The sequence below is a fragment of the Lagenorhynchus albirostris genome, chromosome 11 (assembly GCF_949774975.1).
Source record: "Lagenorhynchus albirostris chromosome 11, mLagAlb1.1, whole genome shotgun sequence".
NCBI classification, from domain to species: domain Eukaryota; kingdom Metazoa; phylum Chordata; class Mammalia; order Artiodactyla; family Delphinidae; genus Lagenorhynchus; species Lagenorhynchus albirostris.
The window spans coordinates 62495824-62523279 of record NC_083105.1 but is presented as its reverse complement, the minus strand read 5'-3'; the positions used below and the strand labels follow the sequence as shown (position 1 = coordinate 62523279).

The window sequence follows — 27456 nt, the reverse complement described above, 5'->3', positions numbered from 1 at the left end:
GTCTGTAAAGGTTTTAATTTCTCCATTGAATCTGAATGAGATCCTTGCTGGGTAAAGTAAATTGGTTGTAGGTTTTTCTCTTTCATCACTCTCAATATGTCCAGCTACTCCCTTCTGTCTTGCAGTTTCTGCTGAAGGATCAGCTGTTAATCTTATGAGGATTCCCTTGTATGTTATTTGTTGCTTTTACCTTGCTGCTTTTAATATTTTTTCTTTATATTTAATTATTGATAGTTTGATTAATATGTGTCTTGGCGTGTTTCTCCTTGGATTTATCCTGTATGGGACTCTCTGTGCTTCCTGGACTTGATTGACTGTCTCCTTTCCCATATTAGGAATGTTTTCAACTATAATCTCTTCAAATATTTTCTCTGTCCCTCTTTTTTCTCTTCTTCTTCTGGGACACCTATAATTCGAATGTTGGTACATTTAATGTTGTCCCAGAGGTCTCTGGGACTGTCCTCAATTCTTTTCATTCTTTATTCTGCTCTGCGGTAGTTATTTCCACTATTTTATCTTCCAGGTCACTTATCCGTTCTTCTGCCTCAGTTATTCTGCTATTGATATCCTTCTAGAGAAATTTTAATTCCATTTATTGTGTTGTTCATCATTGTTTGTTTGCTCTTTAGTTCTTCTAGGTCCTTGTTAAACGTTTCTTGTATTTTCTCCATTTCTGTTTCCAAGATTTTGAATAATCTTTACTATCATTACTCTGAATTCTTTTTCAGGTAGACTGCCTATTTCCTCTTCATTTGTTTGGTCTGGTGGGTGTTTACTTTGCTCCTTCATTTGCTACGTATTTCTCTGTCTTCTCACTTTGCTTAACTTACTGTGTTTGGGGTCTCCTTTTTGCAGGCTGCAGGTTCATAGTTCTCTTTTTTTTGGTGTCTGCCCCCAGTGGGTAAGGATGGTTCAGTGGGTTGTGTAGGCTTCCTTGTGGAGGGGACTGGTGTCTGTGTTCTGGTGGATGAGGCTGGATCTTGTCTTTCTGGTAGGCAGGACCACGTCCGGTGGTGTGTTTTGGGGTGTCTGTGAACTTACTGTGGTTTTAGCAGCCTCTCTGCTGATGAGTGGGGTTGTGTTCCTGTCTTGCTAGTTGTTTGGCATAGGGTGTCCAGCAGTGTAGCTTGCTGGTCGTTGAGTGGAGCTGGGTCTTAACGTTGAGATGGAGATCTCTGGGAGAGCTTTCACCATTTGATATTGCGTGGGGCTGGGAGATCTCTGGTGGACCAATGTCCTGAACTTGCCTCTCCCACCTCAGAGGCACAGCCCTGACGCCTGGCTGGAGCACCAAGAGCCTGGCATCCACACGGCTCAGAAGAAAAGGGAGGGAGGGAGGGAGGAAGGGAGTGGGGGGAAGGAGGGAGGGAAGAAAGAATAAAATAAAGTTATTAAAATAAAAAATATGTTATTAAAAATAAAAAAGTAATTCAAAAAAAGAAAGAGAGCAACCAAACAAAAAAACAAATCCACCAGTGATAACAAGTGCTAAAAACTATAGTAACAAACAAACAAACAAACAAAACGGATAGACAGAACCCTAGGACAAATGGTAAAGGCTAAGCTATACAGACAAAATCACAGAAAGAAGCATACACATACACACTCACAAAAGGAGAAAAAGGAAAAATATATATATTTTTTAAAAAAAGGAAGAGAGCAACCAAATCAATAAACAAATCTATCAATGATAATAAGCTCTATGTACTAAACTAAGGTAAACATAAAACCAAAAACAGATGCAGAAAGCAAACCCCAAGTCTACAGTTGTTCCCAAAGTCCACCCCCTCAATTTTGGGATGATTCGTTGTCTATTCAGGTATTCCACAGATGCAGGGTACATCAGGTTGACTGTGGAGATTTAATCCGCTGCTCCTGAGGCTGCTGGGAGACATTTCCCTTTCTCTTCTTTGTTCGCACAGCTCCTGTGGTTCAGCTTTGGATTTGGCCCCACCTCTGCGTGTAGGTTGTCTGAGGGCGTCTGTTCTTCGCTCAGACAGGACGGGGTTAAAGGAGCAGCTGAATCAGGGGCTCTGGCTCACTCAGGCCGGGGGGAGGGAGGGGTGCGGATGCGGGGCGAGCCTTCATTGGCAGAGGCCGGAGTGACGTTGCAACAGCCTGACGCGCGCTGTGCGTTCTCCTGGGGAAGTTGTCCCTGGATCATGGACCCTGGCAGTGGCGGGCTGCACAGGCTCCCGGGAGGGAGGTGTGGACAGTGACCTGTGCTCGCACACAGGCTTCTTGGTGGCTGCAGCAGCGGTCTTACCGTTTCATGCCCGTCTCTGGTGTCCGCACTGGTAGCCGCGGCTCACGCCCGTCTCTGGAGCTCATTTAGGCGGTGCCCTGAATCCCCTCTCCTCGCGCATCCCGAAAGCATGGTCTCTTGCCTCTTGGGCAGGTCCAGACTTTTTCTCGGACTCCCTCCCAGCTAGCTGTGGCACTCTAGCCCCCCTCAGGCTGTGTTCACGCAGCCAACCCCAGTCCTCTCCCTGGGATCCGACCGAAGCCCGAGCCTCAGCTCCCAGCCCCCGCCCACCCTGGCAGGTGAGCAAACAAGCCTGTCGGGCTGGTGAGTGCTGGTTGGCACTGATCCTTCGTGCAGGAATCTCTCCACTTTGCCCTCTGCACCCCTGTTGCTGCACTCTCCTCTGTGGCTCCAAAGCTTCCCTCCCGCCCACCCCCTGTCTCCGCCAGTGAAGGGGCTGCCTACTGTGTGGAAACTTTTCCTCCTTCACAGCTCCCTCCCAGGGAGTTTCTTGCCTTTTGGGAAGTCTGAGGTCTTCTGCTAGCGTTCAGTAGGTGTTCTGTAGGAGCCGTTCCTCATGTAGATGTATTTTTGATGTATTTGTGGGGAGGAAGGTGATCTCCACGTCTCACTCCTCCCCCATCTTGAAGCTATCAAGGTATCAGAGGACCATACAGTCTCTGTCACAACTACTCAACTCTGCCTTTACAGAGTGAAAGCAGCCATAGGCTAACAGATGCATGTGGTTGTGTTCTGATAAAACTGTTTATAAGAAGAGACATGGGCTATTAGTTTGTTGACCCGTGTTCTAGAGAAATAAGACTTAGCAAATGAAACAAGGTGTGAATATATCAAGAATCAGTACAGGTCTTCTGGGAAATGGATTATCAATAGGATTTAGGTTGGTTAAAAACTTCCATTTATAACCCCAGACGTTACACTTAAAAGTCTCAGGGTTGAAATTGTTCCGCTCAGATATTTTATAATTAAACTCTCAGCTACTAGGAACCATCAAAAATAAACATTTCTAGATCCATAAAAGCACTTTAATAGAGAGCACCCTAAAATATACTATTCCTTGCCTTCTTAAAAACAGTATATAAGGGCTTCCCTGGTGGCGCAGTGGTTGGGAGTCCGCCTGCCGATGCAGGGGACGTGGGTTCGTGCCCCGGTCCGGGAAGATCCCACATGCCGCGGAGCAGCTGGGCCCGTGAGCCATGGCCGCTGAGCCTGCGCGTCCGGAGCCTGTGCTCCGCAACGGGAGAGGCCACAGCAGTGAGAGGCCCGCGTACTGCAAAAAAACACAAAAATAGTATATAAAAAAATAATCTTTTTTTAAAAAAGGAAACCTTTTTTATTACATCTTCTGACTTCGTGGGTCAGGAATTTGGGCAGGGCTCAGATGGGTGATTCTTATGCTCCACATGGTGTCACGTGGGGTCCGTCACTAAGTACTTTTCACCTGGTCTGTAAGGTCCAGGATGGCTTCAGTGACATGTCTGGTTTTTGGCAGAGGCAGATGGAAGGCTGGGCTCAGCTGGGACTGTGGACTAGAGGTCCTACACCTGGCTTCTCTAGCATGCTAACCGTTTTTTAAAATTGCTATGACTTTGTCGTTAAACATCTCAGTTCCTGTAGTACTGTGATTCCGTCAGCCTTTGCTGAGGTTTGTGGGGCTGTTACTTGCACTCCCCAGACCACTGTCTTTCAGTCTGCTTTTTTCTTTTTGGGTTTCATAAGCCAATTCTTAGCTGTGGTCTGGAGCAATGCATTTGCTGGGTAGGTGGCATCTTCCTATAGTGGGCACTTAATTTGCTGTGTGAAGGTACCCTGCTGGGCACAGCTAAATGATATTTAAGAAACTTAAAATACTCCTTAAAAGAAGCAGCAAATTCCTGCAATATGCGACAACATGGATGAACCTGGAAGACATGATACTGAGTGAATTAAGCCAATCATAGAAGGACAAATACTGTATGATTCCACTCATATGAGGAATCTAAAATAGTCAAACTCATAGAAGCAGAGAGTAGAATGGTGGTTGCCAGGGGTTTGGGAGTGGGGGAAATGGGGAGTTGCTACTCAGTGGGTAAAAAGTTTTAGTTACGCAGGATGAATAAGTTCCGGAGATCTGCCGTACGACATCATGCCTGTAGTTTACAATGCTGTACTGTACACTTAACAGTTTGTTAAAAGATTATATGTCATGTTAAATATTCTTACCACAGTTTAAAAAAAAATATGACTTAGGAGCTAACACCATTTGAAAAAAAAGGCACTAAAATGTCAGAACTTAAAGTGTTTCTCTTCTGCTTATTTTACTGCTTATTTTCTCTGCCCCATATTCTTGGTAAAACAGTAAATGTTGGGAGGACAGAATATAGGGACAGGCCAGGGACTAGAAAGGGATAAGTTCAATGGTGATTCCAGTTGGAAGAGGGGCTAGTAAGACGTGACTTGAAGGTGTGTTTGCACAATAACCACCCTAGTTTTGTTTTAATGACGTTTACTTGGAGTAACTTACGATGGGGAGGCCAAAGCTCCGCAAGCTATGCTTTGTGCAACTATGCAGGATTAGGGGGGCATGTACACCCCACCCCACCTGCCATTCTCCCACTTGACCAGTCCTTGGAGTCTCTGGAATGGCCTTTTCATTTACTTATATTTCCCGTCGCCTGTTGACAGTTACAGCTCCAAGATGATATTTTTTTAGCCTGGATGTCTTTGTATCTTGGTAACATATTTACGTTAAATAAAGCTCTCTGACCCTTTACTGGAGATGGGGTAATAGTACCTACCTCAAAGTTTGTGGAAATGCTGTAAAGTGCTCAGAAAACATCAGCTATTATTGTCATCTGATAACCATCTTCCAAACTTCCTGTTTCAGAAACTGATTCAGCAGTACAGAAAGAACATAGAAACCAGACACCTGCTCCATCTGCAGCTCAAACTTCCGCTCCTTCTAAGTACCACCGAAGTCGATCTGGGGGAGCCAGGGATGAACGATACCGATCAGGTGAGAGGGAACTGAAAATTACCAGTGGAACAGTTTTTACTAACTGTAGTGTGAACTGTATGTCCTGAGATATATGTTTGTTTTATTTTTTTCCCTTGAAGTGCCAACAGGTGTATATTAACTAGTACCTGTTACGTGCCAGGTGTAGTAGATAACTCTTATTTGCTGGGGATACAGCCCCAAATAAGACATTTCTGCCCTCAAGGGCAGAAGAGGAGCCAGGCAAGTACAAAGGCACTGTGCATAAATAAGAAGGCAGAGGGCTAGGGTCTCATGGGATGGTACTGGGAGAACTCAGTAGGCTCTGTTTGAAGAGACATGTCCTTCTGTGTTTGCCAGAGCTGTTGATTAGTCTCTTGACTGAGGGAGCTGGAACAAAAACTCAACAGTGAAATTTCAGATTGGTAAATTCTTAAACTTTATTTCTTCTCACCCAGGAAAAACCCATGGGAAAGGAAAAGGTGATGTGCTGTGGCTGGCAGTGGGGGCATGCTCCTGCCACACCGTGTCCAGCACTGATGAGCAAAAATGAATCATAGACCCTCAGGGGGACGTGTGGCCTAGTGAGCTCATCCCATGCCCACCTGCTGTCCACTGCACTAGGATAGTCTCCGCAGCATGTTTATTGTTTTAAGGACTAGCAGAATTAAGCCAGAAGACTAACTGGAATGTTATTTTACTTTCTCCAGATTTTTGTCTCCCTTATACCAGCCAAGGTTACCTTATCCTTTTCTTGAATTGAAAAACAGGGTTTATATCAACCCTCTCAGAAACTGCTTTAGAGGATGGTTATTTTGTGAGCTGATATTATTAGATATATATTTTCACACACTGGAAGGAAGGAGGGAATGAGAAGTGTTCAGTCAGAAAGATAGAGGTTGCATGCCACAACAGAATCTCCCCTTGTACCAAACCTGGTGTTGAGTGATCAGAGGAGGCTTTCTCAGAGAATAAAACATCTGAACGATGTCATGGCAGCCAGACAGAGTTAGGGAAATAGCATCAGATAGTAAAACCTGAAAGTAGTTCATTATGACTGAAACTTAGAAAGCAAGGGCCCAGAACGAGGTGGGAGATGAGGCTAGAAGATGATCAGAGACTTGAGGAATCTTGAATACCGTTGAAGGATTTTCAGCAGAGCAGTAACACCGATTTGTAATCTGTTCTAGTAACTTGCGCCAGCTGCACAGGGCCTAACATACCTAAGAGGTAAATAAATATTTTGGAGAAAGGAAGGAAAAAAAGTAGTATTAGTTAGGGAATGGATTAGAGGGAGGTAAGGCTAGATTTGGAAAAACATATCAGGAGCTCCTGTTTGTCACCAAGACCCCAGCCCGATTTCCCAGCACCTGGTGTTGCTTTTAGAGGCTGGGGCTCAGGTGCTGCAGGAGCAGCAGGTTCTAACCAGACCAGAAGGGCTCTAGCCTGTACAGCTCTCATCCCTGGCCTTCTGGGAAGATTTTTGTTTTTTGTTTTAACTTTGACTTTCTCTTTGGTTTTACAGCAGATAACAAAAGGATTAGTAAGGAACCCCAAAGAGGATTCTCTATACTCTATGTCCAAGCTGATCACATAGAGAAAAAAGGCTTTAGCCAGCTGATTCAATAGTGTAAAACTTTGATGTACACCTACCAAAACCCAACTGTCCTTTTTTTTTTAATATCCTTATTTTTTTGTTTGTTTGTTTATTCATTTATTTATTTATGGCTGCATAGGGTCTTCGTTGCTGCGTGCAGGCTTTCTCTAGTTGTGGCGAGCGGGGCCTACTCGTTGTTGCGGTGCGCGGGCTTCTCGTTGTGGTGGCTTCTCTCTTGCGGAGCACGGGCTCTAGGCATGCGGGCTTCGGTAGTTGTGGCTTATGGGCTCTAGAGCACGGGCTCAGTAGTTGTGATGCACAGGCTTAGTTGCTCCACGGCATGTGGGATCTTCCCAGACCAGGGATCGAACCCGTGTTCCCTGCATTGGCAAGCGGATTCTTAACCACTGTGCCACCAGGGAAGCCCCACCTATCTTTTATACCAATTCTTTCAGATTTACCCCCAATATTAGAAAGTATACTCTGTGAATCAAACACTGGTTAGCAGACTGTGGTTAGGTGCAGGGGTATTGAAGAGAGTTTAATAGTTGGGTCTCGGTTATTTGTCTCACTAGGACTTTTTTTTTTAGGGTAGTAGCGAGAAGAAGGCCAGAGAGTAGGTAAAGTAGGGAACAGAGGTGATTTTAAAACCCTGAAGATATTGCAAGTTATGAGAGTTCTGCAATACTGTCATGAGAGGGGAACATGAAAGAGGAGGCCTGCAAGCATGAATTTTGGCTAAACATCACATTTTTCCATGTTAGGGTGTGCCCAACTAAATAACAAAGCAAAGCTGAGCACACACCGAGCATTCTAGCTTCGGTGAGTGAGAAGCAACCAACGGTAGCCGCAGAAGTAGAGCAAATAAGTTGTAGAAATCTATGGGACTGGAACTTCGCCTCTTTGCCGCTCCATTCATAGGAAGGGTTACGTTTACATGTCACATGCAAAAATAGCTTAAGAATGGAGGGTATGTTTAGAAAAAATTACAAGCATTCAGATTAAAGTGATGGGTACACAGAAAGGATTTAATATTGATTTCAGTGAATGTAACTTGAAAATCCTCTCTTATTTGGTGGAGGCTTATTAATACCTACCACATTTCAACTAATCATAATCAAATCTAAATAGACTTAGTGTTTCATGTTTCAGACATGGTGTAAAGAGCTTTTATTTATTCAGAGTTTAGATTATCTGCCCTTATTCTGTTCTTTGTGCTTAACCAAGAGGGTCTGACATTTCAAATACACTAATTTAGTACCTCCTTTACCTGCCCATCAAAGCATGATACACACATGTGTTATGGTCACAAGTGTAGTCACAGTCAGTGCCTGAGATGGAAGGTCGCTCTGACAACTTCTCTAATGTTAATCTTTTGAGCAGTTAGCTCAAACAAAACAACAAAAACAAAAAAAAGGGCTTTAAAGGAGCAGTTGTATCACCTTATTCAGCTCAAACGTTCGTGCTGGAAAATGAAACCCAGCTTTCTGGTGCTCCTGGCAGAGATATCCAAAGTCAGCCGCGTCTGGGGACTGAACTTCGGAAGTGATTTCTCTATCAGAGATCAAGATGAATTGTATACTGCTGAATGAGTCAAATCCAGTTACAAGAGCTGCCTGTTCTTATCGATAAAGAGGCTTTGCTAACACAGGAACTGTGAACATCTCCTTTTGACACACGTGTATGGGCCAGGGCTTCTCATGTTAGGAAATAAATGGGTGGTTTGATTTGTTCTGTGGTCGATGCTAAGAATCCTTATGGCAGAGAAGAACATGCTCTGTAATTATTACTTATCCAGATATCATGGGCCTTCTAAAGCTTGACTAATGTGAACAAGTCCCTAGTTTTCGCAGGTTTGCTTTCGCATGTTTCATGTCTCGTGCAGCAGTACTTTTGACTAAAAAGTATGAGCATTTAATGTGCCGTCTTTCTGTTGAGAAAGTGCTTTTTCTCAGTATAAGTGATTATTCATTGGTTTTCCAAGACAGCTAAGAACCATAGTTTCATCTAATATAAGAAGGACACTTTTCACATTCTAGCATACCTGAAAGCAGGATATCTTTTAAACATTTTTTTTTTTTGGCTCTGCCATGTGTGTTGTGGGATCTTAGTTCCCTGACCAGGGATTGAACATGGGCTCTCAGCAGTGAGAGCACGGAGTCCTAACCACTGGACCGCCAGGGAATTCCCTCAGGATATCTTTTTTTTTTTTTTTAATCTGGACGATATCTTTCATATAAGGTGGCATCATAGATTCAGTAAAATGACAATCTTGATTCAACTAAGTAAACCTCAGGGACACTAAAATAGTATAATAAATATAAATGCAGTATAAAATTATTTCATTTCAGAGACAAAAGTACGTTGGTACTGTGGTCTTAAAAGTAACAGCACAACAGTTTGGCACTATCTTTTAAACTTTTAAGTATTCATACACTTTGACCCAGAAATTCTCCTTCTAAGAATTTGCACCTACGTATGTACACAAAAATATATATATACGAAAATGTTTGTTATCGTATTGTTCATAATAAATACAATGATTAAATAAGTTATAGTAGGTCCACACAATGGAATTCTGTGAAAGCTGGTTTAAAACTTCTGTGAAGGCTCGTGGAAAAACAATGAGGTTATTAGATTTATTTGAGCAGATATGGAGAGATGTACAAAATACATTTTTAAGTAATAAATACAAGACAGTATGTAGCATATGATCTAAATTTTGTAAATATTAATACTAACAATTACATATATTATTATGTACACAGATACAGAAATCTGGAAAAATATATACCAGACTATTGAGGTGGGATTATTTCTGGGAAGTGATGGGTCTAGGGAAAATTTTCACTGCAGCATTATATGTGTTTAGGTCTTTCCCCAATATGTATATTAATTTTTTCCAGGATTTTTGTTGTTGTGGTAAAATGCAAAATGCATATAACAAAATTTATGTATATTAATTTTAAACAAAAAATAACAAAGATTGTTTTCTTTTTTTAAATCGAGGTATAATTGACGTATAACAAGACATTAGTTTCAGGTATATACCATAATGACTTAATATTTGTATGTATTGTGAAGTGATCACCACAATAGGTTTCATTAACATCTGTCGCCTTTCATAGTTACAAAAATTTCTTTTTCTTGTGATGACAACTTTAAGACGTTCTCTTTTAGCAACTTTCAAATGTGCAATACAGTATTATTAACTATAGTCACCATTCCATCCCATGACTTATTTATTTTCTAACTGGAAGTTTGTAAAAGATAGTTACTAAGGTGATATCCCTGGATAAAATATTTAAAGCCTTAACATCAGTTGTTCTTAGTGATTTTTACTCTAAGTGTGGATTTTTCTGACTTAATTCTGTGAGCTAAATGCAACAATAACTACCTCTGTCACCTTGAGAGCTTTCTTTCTCTATGCAAATATGATCTCTGATATGGTGACATTTGCCAAGGTGGCTGCCACTGGCACACCAGGACCATTTTATTTCTTTAGTAATACACTTCCTCATACCAAGGAAGATAAATTGAGTTCAGTTCAGTTAAGCAAGCATTTATTATAGACCTCCTATGAGTTGAGCACAGTTGAGATGCTAGAGAAACACAGGACTCCTTTCTTAAACACAGAAATCCTTTATACAAGGTAGAGGCAGCTTAGAAGAGGGGGTGACAGGGGAAGGAGCCCCTGGGCACCAGGCACTGTCAGCGGCAGGCTTCGTGGAGGTGGTGAAGTCCGAGCCATTTTGAACAATGAATAACTGTTTGCTATATAGATATTCCAGGCTAAAGAAACATAATTTGTAAAGGCAGGGGAATGTGAAATGCAAAATTAAAATTTCACTGCTCCTCCCCACCAGCAGATGGAGTAGTGCCAAAATTAATGTGATATCCTAATGTTCCAGAAGTTAATAGGTGCTGCCTCTGCCATAATTAAAGATGTGAAAGTGATCAGTACCTTAGAAATCGGTAAAAATTGCATGACTACTAATTGGCTTACAGGTAACTCCTTGAACTCTACTTCTCTACCTAAACGACTCAACCTGCCCACACATCTGCCTTTCAATCTGTCCTCATCTATCTGTCTGTCTGTCTATAAGTAGTGTCCTAGCAGGTAAGGGCACTTGGTGTCTGTTCTGCCCCTGGTCCTTAACGCCCAGCTGTGCCACTTATGTACCATGTCTTAACCACTTCATAACAACAAGCCAAGGATAGGAGCAGCTACTTAAAAAATGTAAAATAACATTTTCCACTTAACTTTTTGGGAAAGATGACAAAACATGGCCCAGTATTGTCCACAGATGTGGGGAAATGGACAGTCTCTCACCTCGTTGGTAGAAGTGTTATTTCTTTTATTACTAATGAGACTGGACATTTTATTTTATTTTATTTTTTTTGCGGTACGCGGGCCTCTCACTGTTGTGGCCTGTCCCGTTGCAGAGCACAGGCTCCGGACGCGCAGGCTCAGCGGCCATGGCTCACGGGCCCAGCCGCTCCATGGCATGTGGGATCCTCCCAGACCAGGGCACGAACCCGTGTCCCCTGCATCGGCAGGCGGACTCTCAACCACTGCGCCACCAGGGAAGCCCCAAGACTGGACATTTTAGAATATGTTTATTTTCCATTTGTGCTGCCTCTGTAAACTACCTGTCCATTGCCTACGCCTATTTTTTTTCTAAGTTGGGTTCTTTTTTTTTTTCTTATTTGTAAGAGTTTTTCTAATCCTAGGGATGCTAACATTTAAATTAACTAGAGGTATTAACCAACACAAAGAGACAAGAGAAATCAATTAGAGGTGTAAGAATTAGAAAAGAGGTGAAGCTGTATTTGCAGTTGGTATGATAATTCATTTTAAAAACCCAGGAGAATTGATGACAGAATTAATGAAATAATTTAGTCAAGTAGCAAGATCTGAAACTAGTATAGAAACCAGTAGCCTTCATATATGCAAACAATAACTGGTCAAAAGATATAATGGTAGAGCAAACCTTATTTACAAAAGCAATAAAGAAGATAAAACGTATTTAGGAATAAACTTCAGGACTGTGTAAAATCTTTATAAAGGAAACTTTAAAACACTCTGAATGACACAAAGTAGACATGATAAATGGAAAGGCATCCCTTGTTCTTAGATAGGATGATTCAACATCACAAAAATGTTAGGACTCCAAAAATTAGTTTATAAGTTTAATCCAATTCCAATAAAAACACTATCAAATTTATTTATGGAGCTAGAAAAGATATTTTTGAAGTTCATTTGGAACAATAAACACGTAAGGATAGCTAGGAAACACTGAGAAAGAAAACCTAAAAGATATTAAAATATACTCCAAAGACTGTATAATTAAAACAGTGTGGTATGGCATACAAATTGGCAGACAGACCATTGGAATAGAATAACAAGTTCAGAAATAGACCAAAGTACATCTGGGATTTATTATATGATAAAGATAGCATTGTGAATCACTTGGGTGAAAAAGTACTTTTTAGTAAACAATGCTAGGACAACAGGAAAAAGATTAAGTAAATCCATACCTCACACCATATACAAGCAAAAACTTCAAATGGATCAGAGATCTACAAGTAAAAAAGAAACCATATAAATACCTAAAGAAAATATTAGTCAATTTTTTAATAATCTAAGCTTATGGAAAGCCTATGGGAAGGCTTTCTGAGACTCAAAATCGAGATGTGATACAATGACACAAAAATTTTTTTACTGAGGTAAAAACACATAACATAGAATTACCCTCTTAAAATTTTTAAGTGTACATTATATTGTTAACCATATGCACATTGTTGTACAACAGCTCTTTAGAACCTTTTCATCTTGCATGACCGAAACTTTATACTCATTGATCAACAACTCTGTTTCTCCCTCCTACAGCCAACCACCATTCTACTCCCTACATCTATGAATTTGAGTACTTTAGATACTTCTTATAAGTGGTATATATTTGTTTTGTGTGTGTGGGTGACTGGCTTATTTCACTTAGCATGTCAGTGTTGTAGCATATGACAGGATTTTCTTCTTTTTTAAAGCTGAGTAATAGTCTATTGTATGTATATACCACATTTTCTTTATTCATTCATCCACTCATGAACATTTAGGTTGCTTCCACATCTTGGCTATTGTGAATATGCTGCAATGAACATGGTTGTGCAAATATCTCTTCAAGACCCTGCTTTCAGTTCTTTTGGATATATACCCCAAAAGTAGGATTGTTTTGGGTAGTTCTATTTTTAATTTTTTTGTGGAACCTCCATACTGTTTTCCATAGCAACTGTAACATTACAGTTGCACCAAGAGTGCACAAAGGTTCCAATTTCTTCACCTCCCTGCCAACATTTGTGATTTTCTGGTTTTTCTTGGTTTTTTTAAAAGTGACCATTTTGTCTTCTTTGGAGAAATATCTGTTCAAGTCCCTTGCCCATTTAAAATTGGGTTATTTGAGATTTTGTTGTTGTTATTGAGTTGTAGGAGTTCTTTACATATTCTACCTATTAACTCCTTATCGAGTATATGGTTTGCAAATATGTTCTCTGATTCAATAGGTTGCCTTTTCACTCTGTTGTTTCCTTTGTTGTGCAGAAGTTTTAAAGTTTGGTGTAGTCCTATTTCTATTTTCTGCTTGGATGTCCAAGCAAATTATTACCCATTCCAAGGTCATGAAGTTTTTTCCCCTGTGTTTTCTTCTAGGGGTTTTATAGTTTCAGGTCTTATGTTTAGGTCTTTAATTCATTTTGATTAATTTTTGTATATGGTGAAAGGTAAGGGTCCAACTTCATTCTTTTACATATGGATATTCCAGTTTCTCCAGCACCATTTGTTTCTATCAAGACTATCGTTTCCCTGTTGTATAGTCTTGACACCCTTGTTGAAGACCGTTTGACCATATACACCAAGATAATTTCTGGGCTCTCCGGTCTGTTCCATTGTTCTACATGTCTGTCTTGATGCCAATATCATGGTCTTGGTTACTGTAACTTTGTGATGTGTTTTGAAATCAGGAAGGGTGAAGCCTTTAGCTTTGTTTTTCTTTCTCAAGATTGTTTTGGCTATTTGGAGTCTTTTGAGATTCCATATGCATTTGGGAATTTTGTTTTGTTAATTCTTCAAAAAGTGCCATTGGGATTTTGATAGAAATTACATTAAATCTCTAGATTGCTTTGGGTAATATGGACATTTTAACAATATTAAGTCTTCTAACCCATGAACATAGGATGTCTTTCCATTTATTTTTGTCTCCTATTTCTTTCATCAATGTTTTATAGTGTACACATCTTTCACCTCCTTGGTTATGTTTATTCCTAAGTGTTTTATTCTTTTTGATGCTATTGTAAATAAGATTTTTTTTTTTACTTTTCAGATGATTTGTTTTTAGTGTTCAGAAATACAACTGATTCTTGTATGTTGATTTTCTATCCTGCAATTGCTGAATTTGTTTATTAGTTCTAACAGTTTTTTTTTTTTCTAAAAGTTTTATATGTGAGATCTCACGGGTTTCCTACATATAACATCATGTCTTCCACAAACAGAAACAGTTTTACTTCTTCTTTTCCAATTTGGATGCATTTTATTTCTTTTTCTTACCTAATTGTTCTGGCTATGATGTCCAGTACTGTGTTGAAAGAGTGTGAGAGTGGGCATCCTTGCCTTATTCCTTAGGAGGAAAAGCTTTCAGCTTTTCACTGTTGAATATGATGTTGACTGTGGGTTTTTCATGTATGATCATTATTATCTTGAGCTAATTTCCTTCTGTTCCTGGTTTGTAGCATGTTTTTATCATAAAAGGATGTTAATTTTGTCAGATGCTTTTTCTGCATCTGTTGAGATGATCATATGAGTTTTGACCTTTGTTCTATTAGAGTTTTACAGATATTGAGTTGAATTTGTTCACATTTGTTGAATCAGCTTAGGTATGGTATGTATGGTCTTTTTAATGGTCATGCTGTATGGTCCTTTTAATGTGCTGTTGAATTTGGTTTGTTAGTATTTTGTTCAGGAATTTTGCATTAATAATCAGGGATTTTGGTGTGTAGTTTTCTTTTCTTGTAGTATCTTTGCCAGGCTTTGGTATCAGGATAAGGCTGGCCTTATAAAATGAATTTGGAAATGTTCCCTCCTCTTCAGGTTTTTGGAAGAGTTTGAGAAGAATTGGTGTTAATTCTTCTTAAAGTGTTTTGTAGAATTCTCCAGTGAGACCTGGGCTTTTCTTTCTTGGAAGGTTTTTGGTTACAGAGTCAGTCTCCTTATTAGTAATCAGTCTGTTCCAATCTTCTGTTTCTTCATGATTTAATCTTGGTAGGTTATATGTTTTCTAGGGACTTGTCCATTTCTTTTAGGTTATCCAATTTATGGTGCATAATTATTCAGTGTCTTATAATCTTTTTTATTTCTGTGACATCAGTTGAAATATTTCCTCTTTCATTTCTGATTTTAGTTATTTGTCTTTTCTTAATCTAGCTAAAATTTTGTCAACTTCGTTCATCTTTTCAAAAAATTAACTCTTATTTTTGTTGATTGTTTTCAATTGTTTTTTTTATTCTCTATTTTGTTTATTTCTACTCAAATCCTTGTTATTTCCTCCTTTTGCTAACTTTGGTTTTAATTTGGTCTTTTCTGAGTTCCTGCAGTTGTGCATTTAGGTTGCTAATTTGAAATCTTACATAAATTTTTTATTAAAAAACGTTTGCGTGGCAATAAACCACTGCAAACAATATCAAATGACAAACTGAAAGAAAATACTTCTAACATATCTCAGAGATAAAGGGCTAATATCCTTTACATATGAAAAACTTTTAAAAATCAAACGAAAATAGGGGCTTCCCTGGTGGTGCAGTGGTTGAGAGTCCACCTGCGGATGCGGGGGACATGGGTTCGTGCCCTGGTCCGGGAGGATCCCACATGCCGCGGAGCGGCTGGGCCCGTGAGCCATGGCCGCTGAGCCTGCATGTCTGGAACCTGTGCTCCACAATGGGAGAGGCCACAACAGTGAGAGGCCCGTGTACTGAAAAAAAAAAAAAAAAAAAAAAAATCAAGGGAAAATAAACTGAGAATCCCAATGGAAAAATGGTAAAGTGACATGAACATTCACTTCACTTTCAAACAAACAAATATTAAATGGCTCTAAAATCCTCTGTAAAGATGTTTAATCTCACTAATGATAAAAGAGGTGCAAATTTAAAGTATACTGAGGGAATTTCCCTGGCAGTCCAGTGGTTAGGACTCCACGCTTCCACTGCAGGGGGCATGGGTTCGATCCCCGGTTGGGGAACTAAGGTCTTTCATGCCGCACAGTGCAGCCAAAAAAAAACAAAAAATAACATAAAATAGTACCATTTCTCAGCCACTGAACTGGCAACAGTGAAAAGGTAGATAACACACTTTGAAGGTGAGGCTATGGGGAAACAGGCACACCTATACATTGTTGATAGTACTACAATATGACAAAGCTCTTTCAGAGGGGAATTTGGCAAGATGTAACAAAATTTAAAATGTATTCAATTTTTGATTTAGGAGTCTCACTTGTAAGAGGTTATCCTGAAGATATATTGTCATCAGTATAAAAATACATTTGCACAAGGCTGTTTGTTGTATCATTATTTGTAATCGTAAAATATTGGAAACACTTAAATGCCCACACATAGGATAGTAGTAGAATAAACTGTGGTATACAATGGAGTGCTATCTATGCTGCTTTAAAGAATGAAAAAGATCTCTAGTAGCTGATACAGAATGAATTCCAGGATCTATTGTTAAGTGAAAAAAGCATAGTGCAAAACAGTATATATTGTATGCTACCTTTTGTGTATGAAAGACAGGGATATGAGAAAATATGGTTATTTGTTGCAAAAAGAAATATAGGCAGGATAAATCAATAAGGAGATTGGTTACCTATAGAGAAGGTAGAATTGGGATAGAAGTGGTTATTGGGGGTAGTGACACATCTTTAAGTTTACCTTTTGGTATAGTTTTGACTTTTGGAACCATGTTAATTAAAGAAAAACTGTATGTTTACTCACAGTATTCCTGACATCTAGTGTGTGGGTTTTCCACACTGAGCAATTCTCCAGTTCTCTGCAGACACCAACTAAGTATCCTACAATTTAATTCAATTTTGACATTAGCTACCTGGAGTTAGTGCAGACCCCAGAGGCTTATTCCCACAAGACTCTCCCCACCTTTAGACGCCAATCACAAGTACAGATTTTCCTCGACTTACAATGGGGTTACATCCCAATAAACCTATCGTAAGTTGAAAATATTGTAAGTTGAAATGCATTTAATACATCTAACCTACCGAACGTCATAGCTTAGCCTGATCTGCCTTAAACGTGCTCAGAGCACTTACATTAGCCTACAGTTGGACAAATGGAATGGCTGTATGGTTACAGAATTGTTATAAGTGTATCAGTTGTTTACCTTTGTGATCTTGTAGCTTGCTGCCACTGCCTAGCATCACGAGAGAGAATCATACCCAGGAAAAGATAGTTCAGAATTCGAAGTACGGTTTCTATTGCATGCATATTGCTTTTATACCGTTGTAAAGTCAAAAAATCATAAGTTGAATTATCATAAGTTGGGGACTGTTTGTAGTGGGTGCCCACATTACCCATACTTCTGTCCATCTTGGCTACAGATGAAGATTCCCACAACCCCCTCCTCAGGGTTGATTATTTGTTATAATGGCTCACCGAACCCAGGGAAATACTTTGCTTAACGTTACCAGTTTATTATAAAGGATACAAATGATCAGCCAGATAAAGAGGTACATAGGGCAAGGTCCAGAAGGGTCCCAAACCCAAGAGCTTCCATCCCTGTGGAGTTTAGGGTACACCACCCTGGTGGCACGAGGATGTGTTCACCAACCGAGAAGCTCTCCAAACCCCTTACTTCAGGGTTTTTTATGAAGGCTCCATTACCTAGGCATGCTTGACTAAATAATTGGCCATTGGTGATTAGCTCAATCCCAAGTCCCTTTCCCCTCCCCAGAGGATGGAGCATGGGGCTGAAAGTTCTAAGCCTCTAATCATAACGTAGTCTGTCTGGTGACCAGCCCCCACCCAGAAGCGATCCAGGAGCCCACCAAGAGTTGCCTCATTAGAACAAAAGACATTCTTGTCACTCGGGAAATTACAGGGTTTTAGGAGCTCAGTGTCAGGAACCCAGGCAGAGACCAAATGTATGTTTCTTATTGTGTCACATAATGTTTAATCCACACTTTGGAAAGGACCTGTGGAATACAAAGAAAAACAAATGAACCTAACAGTATTACTCAAAGAATAATATAACCACCAAAGGGGGGAGGGGTGAGAACTAACCCAAATAGCTTTTTTTTTTTTTTTTAATATTTATTTATCTTTGGCTGCATTGGGTCTTCGTTGCTGTGCGTGGGCTTTCTCTAGTTGCGGCGAGCGGGGGCTACTCTTCATTGCAGTGTGCGGGCTTCTCATTGCGGTGGCTTCTCTTGTTGCGGAGCACGTACTCTAGGCGCACGGGCTTCAGAAGTTGTGGCTTGCGGGCTCTAGAGCACAGGCTCAGTAGTTGTGGTGCATGGGCTTAGTTGCTCTGCAGCATGTGGGATCTTCCCAGACCAGGGCTCAAACCTGTGTTCCCTGCATTGACAGGTGGATTCTTAACTACTGCATCACCAGGGAAGCCCCCCAAATAGCTTTTTTTTTGCCCCAAATAGCTTTTTGAACACAGTACTTTAATTTAGTCTAAAGACAAAAAGAACTCAAATATTGAACTCTAGTTAGATTTACCTTTCATAGGAATTTTGAAACTTTCTGTGTATTGTGGCATTTAATGAATGAGTAAAATATATTGATTATACTGTGAACCAGGTGTTTTACTGTTAGAGAAGGGAGTTTACAAATGGAAAGGGGAAGATTGGAATGAATTCTGTGGTGTTGAATTGGAATTGTAGGTATTAATATGAACTCATGGTTTTTAATATAGATGAAAATAGATATAGATACATATGTGTGTATATTGGTTTATGTTTATATTCCTTTATCCACTGAAAAGGCTTAGAAGAAAGACCCCAATAGCAGTGAGCACTCCTAGTTCTAGGATCTTGGTTTCTAAATACCATTCTTCACTAAGAGGAGCCAGAGCTCCTTGGAGAAATGTATAATTCCAGTGCTGGAGCAGGGAACATACCAGATGAGCATGGATCATCTTGTACCACAAAACAAAGAACATTCAAAGTGACCAGAATACATCAAAAGGATATAAGAAGTGGTTTGAAGGGGCTTCTTTTGGCCAAAGCTGGGATATGTGAGCATCAAAATAAGTAACGATAGTAACAAACTAGTCATGGAATAAAATGAGAATTGATAGGTCCAAATATAAATAAATAAATGGTGATATAAATAAATAAATAGTGGAGAAAGGAAAGCTTTTTCTTAGAAGAGAATACCAACTAATAAATACAGAAGGAATGTTGGAGTTATGAAACCACCATTTTGTAACCATTATAATAATTGATTCAGGCAAGAATTATCAATGGATGCTGAAACTAGTGGGTGAACGTTTAAGGAAGTATGTAACATTTACATAGTCTCAAAAGTATTCACCCATAAATTATTTATTAATTACACAAAGGAAAGAATAGTAACTTACAGTAGATTAATTTAGCAGACACCATCTTAACTAAGTAAAGTCATTATTACCTGTAGCAGGGCAGATGCATCTTGATATCTTGTTTCAGGAAGATACATTACTTCTGTGGTATTCCTGCAAAAATGCATAACCTAAATCCAATTCTGAGGAAATATCAACAAACCAAAATTAAAGGACATTCTACAGTGTAACTAGTCTGTACACAAATGTCAAGGTAATACAAGATAAAAGTTGAGAAACTGTTACAGATTATAGGATGATAAAGAGACATGACAACTAAATGTAATGTGTGATTCTGTATAGTGTCCCGGATCAGGAAAAAAGGGGGAAAATTGTAGATGACATTATTGGGACAGTTGACTAAGTTGGAATATGGGTTGTGGGTTAGATAATAGTTTGTATCAATTTTGAATTTCTGGATTTTGATAAATGCACTGTGGCTATATAAGAAAAAAATCCTCCTCCTTAGGAAATACGTTTCAGCAGTTGTTGGAATTAATCCTAAAGAAATAGGATTAGACATATGTGCTAAAATGAAAATACTGAATTATTCTTGTGGATAGTTGTATGAATAGTAGCAAAAATTTGGAAACACAGTTATTTAAATAAATCATGGCACATTTATACAGTGAAATACTACACAGCCCTTTAAAATTATATTGTAGACCTGCATTTACATAGAAAGATGTTTCTAGTTATGTTAGTGAAGGTTTTTGGGTTGCATGAAATAGGATAACTCAGTCTAGCTTAAATGGCTGGGGTAGTTTATAGAAGCAAAGGAACAGCTGAGAAATCTCCAGGAAGGAGAGACAGCTCTGGGGATCTCAACCTTGAAGTTCAAGAACTTTCTTTCTTTCTAGGGCACTGCCATTCAAGTGACTCCACTCTGGGAGCTGTGGTTTCTTGATTCAGAGTTTCAATTCCCCCCTCTCCCCAAAACAATCCGATTGGTCCAGCTCTTACAAGGGACAGGCCTTTAAAGGTCATTTGCTTATGTAGATTGGGCCCATTCGTTGAGAATAGGAAATCATTGTGATCCAGGAAGCCACCTCAGATGTTATCTACCTCAGTAGGATTTTATAAGAGTTAAAAAATCAAAGCACAGTACAAAATACTGTGTATAGTATGATCCTATTTTGTACAAGTGTAGATTGAGTTTTGGGATGGGAGTGGAGAATCAGGAGTTCTGCCTGGGTATGCTATTTTGCGATTCCTATTAGACATTCAGGTGGAGAGCTGAATTCTTTTGTGGCCAGAGAGGCAAACAAGTACCATCAGCCCTTATATTTTCTAGATCAAAATCAGCCCTTCTCTTCCTGTGGTATAGAACTGAGGAGTCTCAACCCCTTTCAGACAGCTAAGCAAATCCTAAATTTGAAGAACAGAGAGTGTCCTGTAGGCACCTGCACAGCACGCATTCCGTTCAGAGGTCGGGTCCGCACCTGGCCCAGATCCGTGTTAGACTTTTCCTTTCTCTCCACCCCCACCCCCATCTCCATCAGCTCCTTCTCTGCTGTGTTAAGCAGTCTCATTATCATTCTCGGCTTCATTTTCCTCCCCTGTAAATTATCCTTGACTACTTCTTTTGTCTCTTTTTCATATTCATTTTTGTTATAACGCAAATGATAAATAAAAGTCACCTAAACATCCCTTTTTAACGATTGAGGCAGTGATAGTTCAGCTCACAGAAGTAAACACTTTGAGAACCAGGACCTAATAAATGCAAATGTTTAATCTTTCAGATATCCACACAGAAGCAGTTCAAGCTGCACTGGCAAAGCATAAAGAACAGAAAATGGCTTTGCCCATGCCAACCAAAAGGCGGTCCACATTTGTCCAGTCTCCTGCGGATGCCTGCACGCCTCCCGGTAGGTTTATCAGAAGCTTTCTGTCTGACAGTTACTACTTCGATGTTTCTCAAATGACTTCTGCTTTTTCTTTTCTGAGGTAGGAGCCAGAACTCCTCTCCTGTCATCAGAGGTGTATGAGAGTACACACTGAAGGTGACAGGTTTTGATTGTTGCATCATAAACCACACACAAAGAGAGGCCTCAAGAGTAAAGCTATTTTTTAAAAAAATTTCCTTCTGAGTTTTCAGCATTTCCTTGCTGTAATCTCCAAACTCATGTAGTCATAAATAAATAAAGCCAACGCTTAGGGTCTAAGAAATATCCTTCTGTAGTTAAATGTAATAGTTATTCTCATTGACACCCAAAATATGACCCAGAGTCATATATGTCTTTAACAAATTTATACTCCTAAATCAGATGCTTTTTCTCTGCAACAATCACAGGAATATGTGGTCTTGGGACAAAATTTTTTTGTGTCATGAGAGAGAGAAGTCATGCAAAGTTATAATAAATCTGGAAGACGTATGTAAGTGTGTGTTTATATGTGTTAATATATTTTGTATATGTTTTTAAGAATCCACTTTCTATAATAGGATCAGGAGATCAGCGGGAACCAAGAGGCCCATCCCCATCCCCTAGGCTTGGAAGCCTTACCCCCCACCCCCATAAATTCATATTTGAGGAGCAACTGGAACAACTTCAAGTTGTCTTTTCTATTCAGAATCTTTCCCAAAGCTTTAAAAAAATTGTGAGATGAAATCACAGACAGAATCTCGATGGAGGCCTCTGAGACTAAACATAGTAAATGTATTTCACAGCCTCAGTATAGTGTCTGTCTCGCTACCGTCATGTTACTGGTAATGAAATCTTTGGGGAAGAACGTTTCCTGTACTGTTTTGGTCTCAGCGACTTACCCTGTCTTTTGGGGGAGATTCCCAGGAAGGTTACATTTGTTGTGGTTGACTTTGATTCACAGCCGTCAAGTTGAGCTGTTCGCGCTGATCCTATTCCCTGGCCTGGGTTTATATTAATAGTCTTCTACTAGGTTTTGGCTAACTTCTCAGAGCATTTGGGTGTGCTGTGGGCTCATTAACTGTGTGTGCTTTTTTTTCTTTACATCTGTGGTGTCAATATGTTCAAAAGAGAAATAGCTCTGTGGCTTCAAGTGTTTCTCAAAACGTAACACAGGATACCTCTTGCAGACCATCACAATGAGACATTCTGTGTCTATAGTGGTGCATACTTCCAGCCCACTCATTCAGAATCTTGGATGGCTTCCCTTCCGCATTAGTACAGCACCAGTTGGGTCCTCGTGGACAAAGGGGGCTCTCAGTTTCGTAGCTATTCCTTCCTGGCAGATTCTGCTGCAGCGCAGCTGAGGGTTCAGTTGTAGTAAATGGCAAAGGGTAGGGATCAATGTGACTGGGAGTTCTTAGAAACAGTCCTCTCCAGAACTGTACTAAAGAAATGCAGTTTCACAGTAAATAGTCTGCTCCCATGGCCTCGGGTGAAATGTGAGAGTGCAGCAAAGGATCTTAAGAATGCTCGGAAGGAATGGAAACCTTTTCTATCCCCTTACAAAAGTCATTGCCTGAGGGGAATTTACCAACTCTAAATCACGGCTATTCATTGCTGAATGAGACTATAGTCCTTTGGAATTCACCACAGGCCTCTGTATTTCTAAACAGTAATGTTCTCCTCTGTCTGCAGCCTTAAAGATGTGGCATCATTTTCTTGATCACCTTGTGGTTTTAATAATTTCATGATTGTAAAGATTCAGTCCTCTCTCCTAAGACCTTTTATTCAGCAGAGCAGAGAAATAAAAAGGTTTCCTATCCATTTATGTCCTCTTCCGGGAGCTCTGAATAGTACATGAGAGATGTTAATATGCTCTTAGAGACATCAGTGTTGTCAGATAGAAGAGGAATTCTCTCCCAGCATGAGCATTGAGAGTATCCCACATAGCGGTTTCTAACGTGGCCCCCACATAGAGCTGGATCTTGATGCTTTTGTTCAACAATAACGCACGTGTCTGGGACAAACCCTGTGTTCCAGTGTGAGGGAATGTGTGGGAAGGACTGTATCATAAGGCTTCCGTTAGCACCTTTCACGTGGAGGGATAGAATTTGCTCTTCATGGGTTAGGATTTGGATTCCATTCTCTCCAAGTATCTGAGAACCACCGGTTAGAGACTTGGCTGTTGCACTTTAACCCTTTATCGCTATCTCCCAGAGCCTGTTACAGCCTAACCCAGGAATGGCAGGTAGGTTTCCTCTTGCATATTTACTCTGATAGCCCCCCAAACCCTGAAGTTTAGAGGAAACGCTGAAGCTGCGCTCAAGGGGTGGGGAGGAAGAGGAGAATTGACATTAATTACTGCTGGTTATAGACTGATTTTCTAGGCAGCTATAAAGGTGACCTTGCTGTGATTTTCTTTCTAGAAAAGTTGTGCCAGTCTTGCAGAGCAAAATTAACCTCAAATTTCACAGTATTTTAGTTGTGTTGTCCTTTGCGCACTGAGAAGCCACACCACACACATCACAAAACATGTTTCCAGTCAGAGCCCTTACTCTGCACGTGCTGTGCCAGGTGAACCTAGTTTCTGGGATACCTGCTGGAGCACGCTGGCCAGTCGGCTTCTTTGGGAGGCACCCAACACATAACTATCGGAATTACTGAACTGATGAAAATTTAGAGCTGTTTTTGGAGAGATTTAACAAAAAGGATTTAAGGAGTAAACTATGTCATAAGTCTTGGCTTTATTCGTAGTATCATATAGTCTGGAAAATATGGTAAACAGCATGAGAAATCATTTGTCTTTTGTTCATAAATCCTTCTCAAACAATAAAATGTCAATCAGCCTAAAATTTGCTTATTGATATGTGCACTGCTTTCTGTCTTGTGGATTGGAAAATTTAAATTCTCCAAGTTGGTAGCAATCTATGGTTCTTTTAGTGCCTGTGGCCTCTTACATAGTCTTTTAGACTGCTTGAATTACTGCCATCCAGTTCCCTTTATGTGCTGAAACCATTTACTAATGTCATGAGGCAATTACCTCAGCTCTTTCTGTGTAGGGGTTCTTTGTGTAACACTATTACTCATTCATACAGATAAACACAATGCAAAAACTACAGCATATATTTTTTCTCCTCTAAGCTTTTTCTGCACCCGTGTGGACTTACCCTACACTGCGTTCTGAGGGTACACAGATGAACAAATAGACCACGTAATGACCCCAAAACACAGTAAGGTATTTTGACTGACTTGCATAAAATGAAGCTTAAAATGTAGAGGTCTGTGTCCACAGGTCTCCGCTTGAAAGTGCCTATAGTAGTAATTCATAGGGCCGGACAAAAGAGAGATTTACCTCTCTGCATTTCTATATGTGAAAATGATGCCCATGAACAGACTGGGATATTGTTATACTTTTAACACACTTTAATAATGCTTTATAGGATTACACTATGTAAGGGACTTCCATATACCAGTGGCTGCGCTGCCTCATTTGTTCCTCATAACCAACTACTCTGAGAATTGTGAAGTCCAGATTTCTTTAGAGATGAGGAAACAAACAACCTTCTAGTCACTAAGTGATTTGCCCCAGGTCATTCAGCAATTATGTGTCAGGCTCCTTTCTTGATTTTCTTTTTTCTCTACTAAAGTGTCAGGTTTGGAAAGTCCTTTTTTACTTAATAGATACTCCTGTATGCGTGGTCCTGGAATGGGTATTATTCCAAGCAAATTGAATAGCTTTTGCCTTCTGAGAGCTTATAGTCCAAAACACATAATAGATGGTTACCAACTTGGAGAGTTTCCCCAGAATATTCTAATTTTATTCAGAACCACAAAGTAAACAGAGATGGCTAATCAGACCTCTATAAACGTGGTCTAATTAATAGAGTTGGATCTTTTAATAACATACTTTCATTATTGGTATGGGTTATGAGCAAAGCTCCGTAATTACTTGGACGATTAGTATTCAATATTCTTTAAGCCAAAGCACAATAAAAACCCACTCTATCAGATTGAATTCGTTTATTTCAATAGGTTATTGTAAAATTTAAGGTTTTCCAAGAAAAGTAATTTCATAGTTACCATTTCTTGAGTACCTCTGTGTACTGGTCAAAGGGCTAAGTGCTTAACATATATATTTTTTATCATTTGTTCTCTCAACAATTCTCTGTACCATTTTACGGATGAGAAAACAGATTTAAAGAGACTCAGTAACTTGCTCCGACATCTGTTTCTAGCTATGTAGTCAGTTAGATAACCTGAAAGTTCTCTCCTAGAAAGAGAGGAAAGAAAATTTCTCTTTCGAAATGCTAGATAGAATATAACCAGCTTCCTTTTAAATACACACAGGAGCAAGAGGAAGAGAACGATCACTGAAAATCAGTGTGATGAGATGGAGCTGACTTTGTCTGCCCAGGGAGAGGGGAGACAGTAAACAAGGGGCCTAAATTTTAATTACTATAAGGGTAGAAAATATAAAACCTTGGACCTGTGTAAGGTTGGAAGCTGGAATTGAGACCCCAAGAGGGACTCACATCTTTAGCAGAAGTGGGAACTAGAAAAAATTAACCTGCCAGCAAAAGAAGACCTTGTCGAGAAAGCTTGCCTGTTGCCTGGCCTTAGAATGATGGGGTCAGGGACCTTCCCTAACAATTTGTGGTTAGTAGGTACAAGAATTGAATTTCAGTGGCCTGCCTGGTAAGAACTAATGTTAGAAAGTGGTCCTAGGCTGATGATAACCCGGGGCGCAAATGGTTTCTGGAAGGATACAGCATCAATTCAGGGACTTACGATCCCCACAGACGAAGATCCACTGAATTTTTTTTTCTTTTTCTTTTCTTTTTTTTTTCTTTCTTTAAGATCCACCATGAAAGAGAATCAATAGAAAAAGAACAACAGCAGCAAACAGTAGAGTTAAGACCCGTAAGAACTGATTTGCCCAACAGCTATCAGTGGGGCAGAGCTAAGATTGGAATTCAAAGCAGCCTGATTTTAAAAGCCTATTCTCCCACTTGGCATATTGCCTCGCATTCTGCCATACTGTCAAGTAAATGTTTTCTGGTAATTTTGGAGCTCTAACAATTGCTGCATGTTTGGTCTAACTTTTCAAGTAGGTAATAAGTTAAAAAAAAAAACACCTCTCTTCTCACCCCAATATTAATTGTAATATTAGTTCATTTTGTGAGATGTTTTTTCATAGACCTGGGACAATACCTAGAAAAACAATGGAGATCTCTTATAGGTAGAGTGAGCCCGGAGTAATTATTACTAGTCAGTGCTCCTCCCTCGTAAGTATCCCCGTTTGGATGTTAATGGTCGGATAATGCATGGGCCTCTGCTGATTAGGCTCTACATAGTGATTTTCAGCCCCAGCCAGCTCTCTGTCCACACAGGTTACTGTGGGATGCTGGAAAATCTCTTGAGTAGCTCTGAACATCTCCCTAAGCCTTGTCTGGTGAATCAGTACTCACCCTTGTTGAGTTTAGTGCTAGATTAATCTGTTCAGAATTTGTAGCCCAACGTAAATTCAGAATGGACTGCTTCCCAAACTAACCTTTTAATCTTCTCTTCCATATATGCTTTTACTCCCGGACTGCCCCTTCTTGGGTCTCTAAAGCTTTTCCCTCCTAAGCGTCAAACTCTATCTTTGCCTACATGGAAACTTCCTTTGCCTCTCTTGAAGGTTCTGGAAGTCCTTAATTCCCCTGACCCACCAACGCAAGCGAACATGACACTTTCCTGCCTGATACCACCCCTTCCCACCTGCCAACCCCAAACACACACAAAAATTTCTTTTCATGGGCTCCAGAGTATTGTACACTAACTGTACAATGGTTAATGGTTGTTTCCTTTATTTGTTCTTTGAAGCTCCCATTTTCTGGCCTAGTGTATGTGGCATATTTTGGAATAGTTGTTAGGATGAGGTCTTTCTTTCAGTGAATCTTGACTTACCTGCTGTTCTAAGCTGGTATCTGGGCCTAGTTTGGGTATCAGCTGTCAGAACCCAGTGGCAAGCGCTGTCTTTCCAGGAACTTTTGCACCTTGCACCATACCCTCAGGTTGTGTAGACTAACCTTCAGATGTTACCATCCTCTCACCAAGGCATCTTTTTCACCCCTA

The 27456-nt window shown here is 40.0% G+C and overlaps 1 protein-coding gene across 2 annotated transcripts in view; it reads left to right on the top strand.

The window, feature by feature from the left end:
* Window positions 1-27456, top strand: part of DIP2B (disco interacting protein 2 homolog B) — a 232750-nt gene that overhangs the window by 134615 nt on the left and 70679 nt on the right. For both annotated transcript variants that reach the window (XM_060166242.1, XM_060166241.1), the window contains 2 exons: window positions 5133-5261; window positions 21217-21342. In XM_060166242.1, the coding sequence (XP_060022225.1) occupies window positions 5133-5261; window positions 21217-21342 (255 nt within the window). The remainder of the gene's footprint in view (window positions 1-5132; window positions 5262-21216; window positions 21343-27456) is intronic.